At 53.3% G+C, this 14,405-nt stretch overlaps 1 protein-coding gene across 1 annotated transcript in view; it reads right to left on the bottom strand.

Moving 5' to 3' along the window:
- PTPRS (protein tyrosine phosphatase receptor type S) overlaps positions 1-14,405 on the bottom strand; it is a 124,163-nt gene that overhangs the window by 72,442 nt on the left and 37,316 nt on the right. Inside the window, exons 3-4 of the mRNA XM_031064009.1 lie at positions 2,539-2,684; positions 1,621-1,762 (exon numbers count right to left, since the gene is read on the bottom strand). Coding sequence (XP_030919869.1) covers positions 1,621-1,762; positions 2,539-2,684 — 288 coding nt within the window. The remainder of the gene's footprint in view (positions 1-1,620; positions 1,763-2,538; positions 2,685-14,405) is intronic.

Here is a 14,405-nt window from a genome sequence, read left to right on the forward strand (position 1 = left end):
AGGCCTTGGCAGGGGCTGCCCAGGGAGGCTTGTAGCTGAATTCAAGGGGTACAAGCTCTGAATGTCACTGCAGGGGCCCTTCTCCCAGGCTGTCACAGCTCCAAAGGAATCCATGGGAATAAGTGTGAAGAATAAGGCTCCCACCCTCTGGGATAACCACAGTTAGACACACTCCTGTCACACTGCACCGTTCCAAGCTCCTGACAGCTCCATCCCACCACCTCCCTCCAACAGAAGGTTAAATGCCATGCCAGGCACAGGAGCTGCACACACATCTAAGGCACCTACACAAATCTGTCAGGCATGACTGGACCACAGCCCCCCACGCTCCCAGGCAGCCAAAATCCTGACAGCACAGAGCCCAGGCAGGGATGTTCCCAGCTGAAAAGGGAGGTTGGGGGCTTTGCCTTGTGCCCCTCGTGTCTGGTGTGAATTCCCTGCTGCACTTTGGGGAGTCACACACCAATTCTGCTCTGCACTATGAAGGATGTGCTCACTGCCTTCAAACTTAAATATCCAAAAGGATTTGAGCTGCTCCTGGAGGGAACACTGAAATTTCTGGCTGGCCCATAGGCAGAGCTACCCCTTGGCCCTGTAGGGCTCCTGCCTGCAGCTCCTGGGATTGTTGTTAGTCTTGTTCACTGCAGAGAGAATGGCTTTTACTGCTGCTGCTGCTCCAACACCCATGGCTTCATCCACAGCCAAGCTAAATTCCCCTTGGGAGCTCTCAGGCTCCAATCCATCACCCCATTCCTGCCAGGATCACCTGCACTGCCCTGTGCTTGGAACAGAGAACATCTCTGGTGGGTGCTCCAAGCCCTCAGATGGGTCAGTTTTAGACCCAGCCTCGCCCAGCACTTCCCACAGTGATTTTGGGGATCTCCAGGGCAATAACAGCAAACATCCAGAGGCATCCAGAGCAACAGCATATTGTTCCCTCCCCCACATCCAGTTCAGGGAGCATATTTCAAACAGATGACACGAGGGAGGCATCCATGTAAACATCCTCTCCAACGGGGACAAGTGGGAAAAAGAACCAGAACAAAATGGAGAAGGGAATTGTTTCCTTGGAGAGTGCACAGAGCCAAGGAGCTCTGGGAAGAGGGGAGAAGCCCAGAAAGGCACAATAGGTACCCCTGCACTAGGAAAAATGTTTGTACTGCTACCAAATGTGTGAAAGCCCATGCAGATCCATAATAATGACCTTAACCCCAGCCCACTAAGGGATTCCTCAGTGAGGGTTTTCCTGGAGCTGCATTTCTGTGTGTGTAATGGGGAGCTCCTGCTGCTGCTCCTGAATCTGGGGAAGGCATTTTTGGAGGGGAGGGAGATCATAAGGGTCATGGGATAATTCAGGGTGGAAGGAACCCCAGCACATCATCAGTCAAACCCCCTGAAGTGAGGTTTAGCTCTGTTTCCACACAGCACTTTTATGCCTCTCTGAGGTAAGAACAGCAAACAGATCTGATGGGTCAGAACAAACCAAACCAAACCCAACAAAACCCAACAAACCCAACCCAACAAACGCAACCCAACCCAACAAACCTCCAAACAAGGAGGATTTTGTACCTCAGCCATGGGTTTTGAGAGCCCTCGCAGGCAGCTGGGGCAGGTTCTTACCTCGCAGCACGGTGAGCTTGGCGTGGACAGTGACCTCCCCGTGGGGGTTCTGAGCAACACACTCGTAAATGTTCTCATCCCGGGGGGTCCTCAGGGGCTGGATCCTCAGAACAGCTCCTGCACTCTCATCAAACTCAATGGTCTGGGGACAGAGACACACACACATCATCAGGGCCCTGGGCTGCTGCTTCCCAGAGACACCAGGCACACACAGGACCAGTGTCCCAGCAAACCCTGCCAGGGACCACTGACCCACCAAACCCCCAGGGTGCATCTCAAAGGCTCTGAAAGAACCTGGTGATGGGCTGGGGTGTTCACAGCACAACTGGGGTGAAGGAGGATGAAACAGACCAAAGGAAAACAAAATAAAAATGGAGCCCTGCCTTGTTCCTCCATCTGCCAGCACAAAGCTCCTCTGAGCACACAGCTGCCTGGCAGGGCTGAGTCCCACAGCAAATTCCACAGGATGGCCTCCCAGTCCTTGCTCCTCTGCTCTCATTTCTATCTAAACAATGCCAATTGCTTGGGTCTGGATGCCAGCAACTGCAGTGTTTACTCCAGACTGTCCCAGGATTAAAATGCTGAGCCACAGATGGGTATGAAAGGTACATTTACCACCAGCTTAGCTGGGGTTTCTTAGGAAAGCAGGAAGTTATATTATATCCCAGGAAGGGGAAAAACCCAACAAAACAAAATAAAAATCTTCTATAACATAATTGAGCCAAGTTCTCTCTTGCTTTGGAACAAACCCAGCTGTTGACATGGCCAAGAGCTTGCATTTCTCTCCTCCTGCTGTTAAAACTCCTCCCCTTCCAAATTTCCCTTTATTATCAGGTCCAGGGTAGCCAAAGAGGAGCAGGGGCTGCTTTGTGTCAGTCTCTCTTCCCAGAGACACCAGATTTCAAGGGCATCTCTTACCTCAAACCTCTGAGAGTTCACTTTCTTCCCTTTCTTGTTCCAGGTGACCCTTGGCTTTGGGTCTCCAGTGGCTTGGCACACGAAGGAGGCCACCCCTCCTGACACACCAATTTGGTCCACAGGCTTTTTAATGAACACGGGGGGACCTTGGGGACAAAAAGGAAACATCATCAGCGGCACTCACAAAGACAAACCCGAACAAACACGGTTTGTAATTAATAATAGTGTTGTTGCTGCTGTTCTTAATGATCCCAGCTGAAATTAAACCTCTTGGCCTTTTTCAGAGCAGCCTTTACCTCCACTCTACATAGGAAGTAGCTCCAGCAGAAAATGATTAAGGGCCTGATCCTACAAAGAGATCTCACTGTTGTAAAACCTCTTTTACTCCTGAAAAGTGGACTTTTAAATTGTTTTGTACAGGGGAAATTGCCCTTGCAAAAGCCATCTAATGAGCATCCCCAGAAGCTGGTAGAGCTGAAAACAACACTTGGAAACAGTGAATTGCACTTCCCAGCCCCTTGGAGATGGCCAAAACACCAAGAACAGGGGAGATTTACAGGAACACAGCCAGGGAAGGGGAGAAGGTGGGAGAAGGACCCTGAAATAGATGGGGCAGGGGTTGGCACACAGAGATCCTGAGGACAATGGTGTCAAAGAGGCTGCTGCCAGTGGCTTTAGGATGTGAAATCCCTTTGGTTGTGGCACCTCTGCTTTCACCTGCAAGCCCTTCTGTGGCCCTCCCAGGTCCATTTACACAGTGACCCCTCAGAGGGGGCAATTTGATGGGACACAGAGCTGTGACCAGGTCAGAACCACCAGGGCAGCTGTCAGAGCCAGGAGCAGGGCCCAGCCTGCTCCTGCCCAGCACGAGACTCCCAGGAAAGCCTCCCATGGGGTTCCTGCTGCTCCAGGAGAGAGCCAGGGTCTCCTCCAACCTCCCCTGAGCCAGCAGCAGGGCAAAGAACAACACCTGAGCCCTGAGCACCCCTCCCTCAGCCCCTCCCTGCTCCCATCAACGTGCCCCTGCCCGCAGAGCAGCTCTGCAGGGATGGCAGAGCCTGGCACGGGCTCTCTGAGGTGCTCACCAGAGGAAGCCAAGGCCAGCAGCGTTTGTGCAGAGCCCACATTGCCCCCATCCCCGGGAACCCTCCTTCCGTGCTCTAACCTGTCTTCCTTGAACGCTTTCCTCTCATCTAGTTAGTTTAGAATTTATTGAAATATTTAAATCACAAGGCCAACAGCTGTCTTCAAATAAAATCACTCAGATCATAAAGTTGCCGTCTGTTTTCTTGAGAAAAGCAGAGCATGTGACTCTGAACTGTGTGTATGTATCTGTTCATACTCGGGGGGCTATAAAATAACATGCAAACAGCTTTCCCCCAGGGGGGCAAAGGGGAGCTGGGGAGAAATCTCCAGGGTCCTTTAGGGGTCAAAAGACAAAAGGAAACCTTCTCCCCTTCCCTGCCTGCCGTGGCCAGCAGTATATAAATAAAAGGCACTGAGCAAGCTCATGTGATGCAATCAAGCATTTGTTTCCATGCTGGAGGTAAATACAATTTGCTGGAGCTGTTTACGTCCCACCGAACGCCGTGTGTACAAAGCAGTGCATTTATAAATACCCAAATCTATATTTAGAGGTCAGAGCCTTCTTTGCAATGTTACAGCTAAAGGTTATCAGGCAGGTCCCACTGGAGGAACTGGCACTGGGGGATCTGTCTTGCATCTGAGAAAGGTAAAACCCAAACTTTGCTCCAGGCTAAGATATAAATGCTCACTCTGCCCCTGACTTCCTTCCTGCCCTCACCTCCGCTCGATAGCTGAAGGGTTGGCAGAAGTCAATTCTGAAGGTACAGCTAAAAACATCCAGGGCTTTTAAGAACACTTTATTGATGCAAGTTCATTTCCTAAAATAAAAGCCCCTAATAAACCTTAATGTCACGTATACATTTAAATGGGTGCAGGCTGCCTGATGAGAGCTGAGACGAGGGGAAAAACAAGGTTCTATTTCTGTCCTGAGAACGGGATGGTGCTCCAAAACCCACTGAATTTGGAGCCATGGCTCAGCACCCCTTTGTGGGGTCAGGGTGGGCTGAGCTGTCTGTGCATGGGGCTTTTCCTGAGCTCCTGCAACTCCCAGCTGCCTACAGGGGACTCGCCGTTACACACAAGGAGCCAAACAGAAATCCCCCCCACCCAACCCACTGGATTTTACTGCTCACTTGGAAAATGGGTGAGAACCAGAGCTAAACTGTTGGCTTGAAAACTGCCCAAGCCTCTGAGCTGCAGATCTGATTCCTCCCTCCCCGTGCTCTCCAGCCCTGCAGCCCCAGTCACTGCAGCGTTTGTCTGCAGCCCACGCTGAGCACTGAGCAGCCCCTGGGGAGGAGAGAGCCAGGGCCACCCCAGGCATGGGGCTGGTGATCCAAGGTGTCTGTGACCCAGGGGATGGCGACCCAGGGGCTGTGATTAGGATGCCTGATCCTACAAAGAGATCTCACTGTTGCAAAACCTCTTTTACTCCTGAAAAGTGGACTTTTAAATTGTTTTGTACAGGGGAAACTGCCCTTGCAAAAGCCATCTAATGAGCATCCCCAGAAGCTGGTAGAGCTGAAAACAACACTTAGAGACAGTGAGTTGCACTTCCCAGCCCCTTGGAGATGGCCAAAACACCAAGGACCCCCGGAGCCAGGGGCTGGTGACCCAGGATGCTGGAGATCCAAGGCGCTGGTGACCCAAGGTGCTGTTGGAGATCCAAAGCTGGGGCCAGCCCCGCCGTGCTGTGGGGCAGCCTCAGCTCTGCCGGGCCAGGCCCAGCTCAAAGGGGAACACAAGGTGGGAGCTCTGCAAAGGGCTCTGGGAGCCCCCCCAGGCAGGGACAGGGTGCCATTGAACCCCATCAGCCCACTCAGAGGCGTTTGCCCTCGTCTGCCAAGACTGCAGGACCACGGCTTTGAAGAAATAACTGAAAACCAAAGAAACACATTTTCCAGACAGCATACTGACAGTCCAGGGGGTTTTATATCACTTCACCAGCCTTCCCACACGGATAGCTGAGAACAAGCCGGGTTTGGAGAGGCTGAGTCTGAGTTCCAGCAGTCCAGCAGTCACAGAGATAATTTTCCCCCTTTCTCTGCTTGCAAAGTAGAAAAGCCCACTCTCTGTGCAGTATCGAAATAGGAACGGAACAATCTGGAGCTTAAAAGAATTTTCCTACTACAAGAGGCTTCCTGCAGGGCCTGGGTCTCCAGAGGGAAGGCTGGGAGGACTGGCTGGCTGCTGTGTACCTGTGATCCTGCTCCACAGCTCAGTGCAAAGCCATCGAGTCACAGCCCAGCTCTCCCTCCTGCCCACACACTTCCCAAAAACAACGAGCACCACGCTGGAGAGCTGCCACGGGCTGTGGGGACAGAGAGAGGGGGATCCCTCCTGGTTCCTGTGGACAGAGAGAGATCCCCCCTGGTTCCCATGCCCTGAGCTCCACTGGCACATGGGGAACAGAGAGATCCCCCCTGGTTCCTGTGCCCTGGGCTCCACAGGATTTTGGGGCTCAGGTGAGAAGGGTTGGGGTCTCCTCCTCCTCCCCCAGCCCACGGGGGAGGGCTGCACACCCGGGCAGTTCCTCAGCAAGCACAAAGACGCTGCTGCCTCCTCTCCCCTCTCCTCCTTCCCCCTTCCACGCGACACCAAGGCTGGAAAAGTTACTGGGACACAGTCATGTAAAAAGCAGCCAGCATCGCCGTGTGAGGATGACACACCAGGCTGAGAGCTCTGCAGCAGGGAGGCTGGGGGGGTGTAGGAGTGGGGAGAAGGAGGGGACAGCTCAGCCTTCACACCAGAGCCCCTCAGGAGGGGCTGCCACGCTGGATGGGCGGTGATGGACGAGCAGCGAGGGAGACAGCCCGGCCGCCATATGCCTGTCTGAAACGTCAAAATCCACAGCCAGGGAGAGGCATGGGGAACCCAGAGGTGCTTTGAGGGGTGGGAGGCAGGCAGGAGAACAAATGAGCTTCACATATCTGAGCTGACAGCTGATGGCAGCAGGGGGAGAAGAGGAAGAGCCGGTTATGGACGGGCACCACGTCCCTGCCCTGCCCTCCCCACGCCTGGGCAGAGCTCCTGCAGCACCATGGGGGGGTATGGAGAGAGCCTGGGCAGGAGCTGGGGCTCCCCGACACACCACAGCGCAGCAGCAGCTCTCCCCACAGCAGCCCAGAGCTGCTGCTCCCTCCTGAGCTCCCCCTGAGCAGCTTTGGGGCTGCTCCCACAGGGATGGGCACGTGTCCCCTCCACTCTGTCTCCTCCCGGCCCCAAAGGTGCCAAGCAACAGGCTGGAGGATGTCCCCGGCCCCAGGGTGGGTGACACTGTCCCTCTGCAGAGCTGCCTCAGCATCCCCCTGAGCCCATTCCAGCCCTGTCCCCTCCAGCCCCAGGGCTGGGGCCTCCCTCTTGTTTCCAGCTGGCCGCGGCACAGAGCAGCAGGAGCCTGCCTGAAAGGGCCCTCGCCCACAGCAGCAGCAATCCACCGAGACAAAGGAAAGGCAGCCACAAAACACGCATTTTAGAGGGTTTTGTTCCCAATTTTGGGGCCTGCTGGCAGCTCTGTGGAAGCCCACACATCCGTCCTGGCGACCCACACCTCGTGCTCATCATTTCCGTTCCACCTCCAGCAAACGGCCCCGTGCTCTGAGCCCCAAATCCCCATGGAGAACCCACTTGGGAGCGTGTCCCTGCTGCAGGAGAGGCACAGACAGCTTCCACCCTCGCCCAAAAGCACCCAGCAGAAGGAAATTCACCACTTTGTGCACACACACAGACACGGATGTGCAGCTCCACCTCTGAGAGCAAAGGTAAAAGAGGAGACCAGGGAGCCACTCATGGCTGAGGTTATTTTGCTTTGAGTTGCACAACCCAGCGAGCTGTTCTGGGCTCCAGAGCGTTCCCATAATTGGGATTCTGGCTCTGGTGCAGGCCCAGCTGACCTTGGGCTCGCCCTTGCTGCACCCCCAGCTGTCACACGAGGCAGGGAGGTGACAACCCTCATCTCTCACACCTGTCTGTCTGTCCTGCTCCAGACACCACACGCAGCTCGGAGCAGGGAACAGACCTGCTCCACGCTCGGCACCCCAGGCGGCACCGAGCACAGCTGCAGCCTTGGAAGGCAGAGAGAAAAACAAAATAACCACAAAGACCTCGCCAGAGAGAGCTCAGAGACCTTCCCCAGGAGGTGCTTCTTGGGGGAAGAAGATAAAAATTGAAATTCTTCTGGAATTTCCCAATAACCAAGCCGTGTCAGCTGGAATGAGACATCTCTCCCTGTTATTTCTCACCTCCTGCTAATTTCCAGAGCAACCTGGAGCAAATTTGATGTCCTTCCCACTGCTGTGCAGAGGATTAAACCCCCCCTTCTCCTCCTCTTCCTCCTCCCTCTTCCCTTTGGTTTCTGGGCTGGAGCTTCCTGCTGCTCTAGTGGAACTCCATCTCCCTTTTCCACCGCTGCTGGTGGGCTCCCAGCTGCAGAACGAGCCCAAGGTGCTCCACAAGCCCAGCCCTGGGCAGCTGTGCTTTGAATTCCTGTCCAGGAAGGTGAGGTTGGGGTCCAGCCATGCTCCGAGGGTTTCTCTGCCTCTCCCAGGGTTTCTCTCCTGCTGCTCCCAGGGTTTCCTGATGCTCCGGGGATCAGTTTTACACAGAGCTTCTGCTGCGCTCTGCCTGTACATGGAGACCCCTGCCCTGAACTGGGGACAGCCAGAGGAGCAGCTCTGTCAGCCCAGGGGACAGGGAGATAGAACGGGGAGCAGAAGGCAGGAAGGATGGCAGAACCAGTGGGAATGAGGAGACATCAGCAGGGAAATGGCACAGAGTGGGATTCCTGGGGCTGATTCCTGGGCCAGGAGTTGGACTTTGATGATCCTCGTGGGCCCTTCCAAGTGAGGAGAAGTGGAGCAGGCTGGAGAGGAGGGAGGTGCTCAGAGCCAGAGCAAGGAAGTGAGGATTAGATGGAGGAGACAAACCACAGAGCAGATGAAAACAGGAGAGAGCAGCCAAATTTGAGACAGATGGAGAGTGGGGAGCAGGGATGGGCTGTTTGGAATGGGTCTGTGCTCCACAGCAGCAGCGCTGGGGAGCTGCACACAGGGCTACAGGAACACAGCTCCAGAATTCACATTTTCCTTCAGGACAAGTGAAGAGAAAGCTCCAGAATTCACATTTCCTTCAGGACAAGTGAGAAAACTCCAGAATTCACATTTTCCTTCAGGACAGGTGAGGGAGAAGGACTGGGGAGGAGTGTCTATGGATGCACTCCACAGGATTGAGGACACCCCTTGGACAGGTCCTGCAGACACTCTGGACCTCACAAAATCCAGGGTTTTACTGACAGATTTTGCACTTTTTCTTTCTGAGGGCTGTTTCTCAGTGCCTCACAAATAAAATTAAAATGAGGGTTTTCTGACAGAACAAACAAACAGGGAGTGAATTATATTCCATTTCCCCGTCAATAACTTCGCCCCAACCCAGTCTTATCATCATAAAAAGTCCATTAGGCAGTAATTGGGGAGGCAGGGGAGGGCAGGGCTGGCCCAGGGAACAGGAGCACGCCTGCTCCCCAACTGGCCTTTTCTGGGAAGGCAGACAGGATAATTATAGGCTTCAGATGGAGACTTCCTTTCACTGTCAGCAGCTCTTGGCTCCCTTCAGGGAGATGGCACTGGCAAGGTTGGGCAGAGGAGGGTAAAAAAAGACCGAGGATGTTTTTTTAGAAGTGAAATGCTTCCACCTGGCTATTCCCCTGCTGCTGAGCCACCAAAGCCCTTACCTGCCTCGGAAAAGCTGGGTTACCACAGGATGCAGCCTGTTCCCTGTGGGCAGGGGGAATGTCACGTGGAGGATGAGCCCCTCTCCTTCCTGCAAGGCCCAGAGGAGCAAGGACAGCAGTGAAGGATGGCAGCAGCACAGGAGTTAACACGCACAGAAAATGGTGAGGAAGATGAAGAACTCGTTTAGTACACCTTCACTGCACAAGTCCAACAGCCCCAACCCTGTGCCAGCTCCCCCCTCTCCCCTTGGCTGGCCTGAGGCAGCACGTGCCAAGCTGTTCTCACATGAGGATGGTGATTTGGGGATCTGGCACATCCACACAAGCTCCTGTCTGCAGTGCCCTGGGATCCAGACCTTTGGGAGGGAGGGAGGGACGAGCCTGCAGCACTGAGGCAGGAGGAGACTGAGGCTACCAAAAATCTGCTCCTAGTTCTGACTTCCAAGGTGAGAAAAACCACCTTATCCTGCCTGCTGGAGGGGAAGCATAATCCTTGCTCCTGGTCTGTTTAAACTGCTGGTTTTCAGGGATGGGGCTGCTCCTTATCACCTGGGAGCAGCAGCTGGGATGACGCCAGGACTCCTCCAGGCTGCCACTGCACATCCCCATGCATGGAAAGGATCCACCTCTCTCCGTGGCAAACAGGATGAGTCCCAGCTCCAGTGACTGGCACCCTGATACAGCCCAGGAGAACATTCCTCCAGCTGGGATTTCTGCAAGGGTCAGGGCCTGTGTGGTGATACACAGGGGATGCAAACTGCTGGGTGGGACAGGACAGGGAGTTGTGTGGCCATTCCACAAAGATCCTCCTCCCACGGCTCAGCTTCCCTTCCCTCAGCCATCATGGGCAGCACAGCAGGTGCCCCAGCTGCTGATCTGTGCTCCCGCCCTCTCCTGGCACCCACCAGCCAAGGAGTAACCAGGTGGGCATGCAGGTGGAGCTCTGGCCAGGATCCTCCTTCACCTGCTGGCACTACCAGGAGAAGGCTGCTGCTGGTGAGCAGCAGGGGCTGAAGGAGATGAGCACTGCTGCAATGGAGGATGGCAGCCTGGGATTCACAGAATTCACAGAACGACCAGGTTGGAAGAGACCCTAAAGGTCATCAAATCCAACCCAGCCCCAACAGCTCAGCTGAGCCCTGGCACCCAGTGCCAATCCAGGCTTTGTTAAACACACCCAGGGATGGGGACTGCACCTCCTCCTCGGGCAGAACATTCCAGAACTTTATAACTTTTTCTGTAGAAAACTTTTTCCTGATATCCAGCCTATATTTCCCTTGATGAGGAAGCTCCAGCAAGCACAGGAGCGTGGCCAGCCAGGACCCTGGGGGTACCCGGGCGCTCTCCATCAGCATCTCATCCCAGATCTGTCCACACGTCCCATAACAAGGCATAACAACCCAGAGCAGAGCCAGAGACCCAAGGAGCTGTCCTGGCAACTTAATGAGGGCCCCTTGTCCATCAATGACAGCAATCCCGGGTTGTTAGCAAGCAGCAGCTCGAGGCAGGGAGCTCTGCCTGCCCTTGCCATATCGCTCAGACAGCTTCTCCTCCAGCCATGTCATTGATACTGGCATCCTGCAGCAGCCTGATTCACCACCCACCTAGGAAAGACCCAGCTGAAAAGGATTTGGCTCTTTGCTCAACCTCCACTGCTCTGTTTGAGTCACTAAAGAACCAGAGTCCACGGGGGATACCAGAACATGGAAAAACATTTCCTACGGGACAAGCCTGCGAGGAGCAAAAGCTTAACGAGCCCCGAGCCAGCTCCCAGGGGGCAATGGCATCTCAATCCAGCCCAGCCGTGCTCCTGTGCACTGCAAAGTGACAGCAGAGTCAGCAGCAAGGGCAAAACAAACGGCTGCAAGCCCCTGCAGCTCGGGGTCCTGCTGAGGATGAGGTCGGGGAGATCAGCCCTGGTCAGTGAGAGCACCCAGAGCTCTGCACCTGCAAACACCAGGGAAATCCTGGGTTTGGAAATCCTGGGTTTGGAAATCCTGGGTTTGGAAATCCTGCCCTGCGCCTGCAAACACCAGGGAAATCCTGGGTTTGGAAATCCTGGGTTTGGAAATCCTGGGATTTGGAAATCCTGCCCTGCAGCTCTGCGTGCACGAGAGGGTGACCCCAGCCAGGATGGGGCAGCTCACAGGGGCACGTGGGGATCTTCTGGGCATGAAAGGCACACCAGGCAAATAAAATATGTCCGATAAAGCTGTGCTCTCTCACTCTGTAAATAAAAGCTGTATTACTTCCACATACTGCTTCTTTCCTTCAGGCAAGAGAAGGAGTCGGCAGGAACGGGGTGAGGTGCAATTCCTAGAGGCAAGAACTTGGGGTGTTTTCAAAAGATCATTACACCATTCCTGTCCAACCTCTGGTGACAGACTGCAGCCCATATTTTTCATGGAACAAAGGAGGTTGTGGATATACAAGCTTGAAATACCTGGGTCTAAACAGTCCCGTGAGCCTGCACTGCTTGTTGAAACTGGGATGTCGAGGAGCTTGGGATAGGAGATCTCAAAAATGAGAAACCAAGACCTAATAAAGCCATGACTAAAGGATGAGCACAACCTCTAACAGTGGCGAACTTGGGCTCTTACCACACGAGTCATTACGATTTCTGCCTCTGAACCACACTACTCATCATTCAGGTTTGTAGTGGGAGCATCAACACAAAAGAATCCAAAAAAAAAAAAAAGGAGATTTCAACAACAGTGCTGAGAACTGACAGCAGTGAGGATGTGATGGATTCAGCTTTGGGACACTAGAGACCCAGTGAGCCAGGAAAACAGTGCAAGATGTGAATGAGAGAGAAATGGAAATGTGGAAAAGCAGCAGCGATGCCTTAAATTCTTCTATCAAAGACAGCAATTGAGGAAGGTGAGCTTTTCTGGGGGAGGACAGTTCCTGCTCATGTTTGACACCTGTCAAGGGATGGCTTGTCCTGCAGCCCTTCCAGGCACCAGGAAGAAGATCCCTCTCCCTTTCATTGCCTCAAGGGGCAGCTACTGGAATTAATCACAATTAGCAGATCCTAGAAGAAAAGGGGTGTATCATAGTAGTCATAGAGAAAAAAACCCACAAACGCCCTCAAAAGCAAGCAGATCCTCCCCAGACAGACAGATAAAGGGAAATGAGAGCTGGAGGATCTTCCTGGCTCCCTGGGACATCACTGGAGCCAGTCTCAAGGTGATCTTTAAGAGCTCAACTGAAAAAACCCTTACACCATCTTTTCAGAAATTCATCCAAACAAATCAAAGTCCAGGCTAAAGATTTGTAAGATCTGTCGGCACTCCTAGCAGCATGCTCAGGCTAATTTATAAATAAATCCATAGATTCCAATGGAAGTGAGGGAGGATGAGGACACAGTCAAATTAATTTGACTTTATTAATTAAAAAAACCACCAAGTTTCATCACCCACCACTCTTCAGAGGTTGCGTGAGAGTGGGGGGAACTATGCTCATTAATTATGCAGAAAATGCAAAACTATCATCCTCTGAATGAGTTTAAAATAAGGAGAAACCCTTTCAGAATGGGGAGAAATTACTCCCCAAGGCAGCTGAAATTTCTCTTGCAACTTCAAAGGACAATAAATTATTCAAATCACTCGCGCCACTCGCACGCTCTCTCACTCTCTCCCCTTCTCAATTTTATGCTCCTGAGTCAATTAAAGATTTGGAGGACTCGGAGAAACTTTGTAGAATGCTAAACCAGTTGCAGCTCCTTCTATTTATTTTTTTCCCCTTCTTTAAAGCTTTGCTTTTCCTCTCAGCCTCAAAAGGAAGCAGCAATGACTCCGTGCGCTGCAGATGAAACGAGCGGCGCTGGTTCCACCACGCTCGTGGAACGTTTCATGTCTGCACCCACCAGGGTGGGACATGCTCAGGGCTCTGTGTGCGCGATTCTGGGAAAACAGGTCAGCCCAGAGTCCCTCCTGCCAGTGCCTTAAATCATTCATCCCAATATCCCCTTTCAAAGCCAGAGCAGCAGACATCCAAAATGTATTTATGCTGCTCTCTCCTCGGGTCTGGGCGAGCCACATCCCACAGCTCTCTCTGTCCCTGGGCTCTGCTGCTAAACCCCACAGGGGCTGCAGGAGGAGAGCCCAGGCTGCTGGACCCAAACCTGGGGCTCATCAGAGACCCCCACGCTGCTCAGGGGCTGCTGGACCCAAACCTGGGGCTCATCACACTGGACAACACAGCAAGGGAAGCCCTTGCTCAAAAAAGCCAATGGAGGCAAGGCAAAGGAGCATTGGGAAGCTGCAGTCACAGAGGGAGGATGCTCCCCACTCCCTGGCCTGCAGCCTGTACCCTGGTTACCTCCTTGCACACAGCAGATGGTGTAAAACGTGACTGTTTTCATGAACTTTAACAATCCCCCAAAAATGAAAGGCAGCTGCAGCGCACAGAACATCACAGCTTTCTAAGGTGGGAACTGGGACCAATTATGTCGCAAGAGAACATCCTTGACTGGAGGGGAAGAGTGGCAGGGAGTAAATAAAACTGTTCTTGGGAGATTGTGTCTCACAGGCCAGCTCGAGCCCAGATTCCATCCCACGCATGGAGGAATGACATTCCTCTGGTCGGGCGTCCTTGAAAAACACTCTGCCTGCCTTCTAAGAATAACACTGGGCTTGCCAGGCCACAAAAGGGAGGAATCCCTCACAGATTCCCTTCAGTGACCCAGGAGATTTGTACTGAGTTGGTCTTGAGAAGGCACAAGCACCGAGACCCTGCCAGACAGGGGAAAAGCCAACGTGAGGCTCCGGAAAGGTCTCGTCCTTCCTGGCAGCAAGGGCAAGAAGTGCTGGTGTGAAAAGGACAACCAAGGGGAAGTCATAAAGAAAGAAGTCTTGGCTTCTTGGCAAAGCCTGACACAGAGGAACAGCCCCAGTTTTGGCATCCAGGTATGAAGACAGACATTTCCTCCATCCCAATCCTCTACAGGTGACATTTTCGCACAAGCCACTTGTTTACACAACAAACAGATGCTCTTTTCCCCTAACTTAACCATCTAATGAAGCTGAGCAGAAAGAGCCTCTGGCTGTGC

This window comes from Geospiza fortis, unplaced genomic scaffold, assembly GCF_000277835.1.
Source record: "Geospiza fortis unplaced genomic scaffold, GeoFor_1.0 scaffold299, whole genome shotgun sequence".
NCBI classification, from domain to species: Eukaryota; Metazoa; Chordata; class Aves; order Passeriformes; family Thraupidae; genus Geospiza; species Geospiza fortis.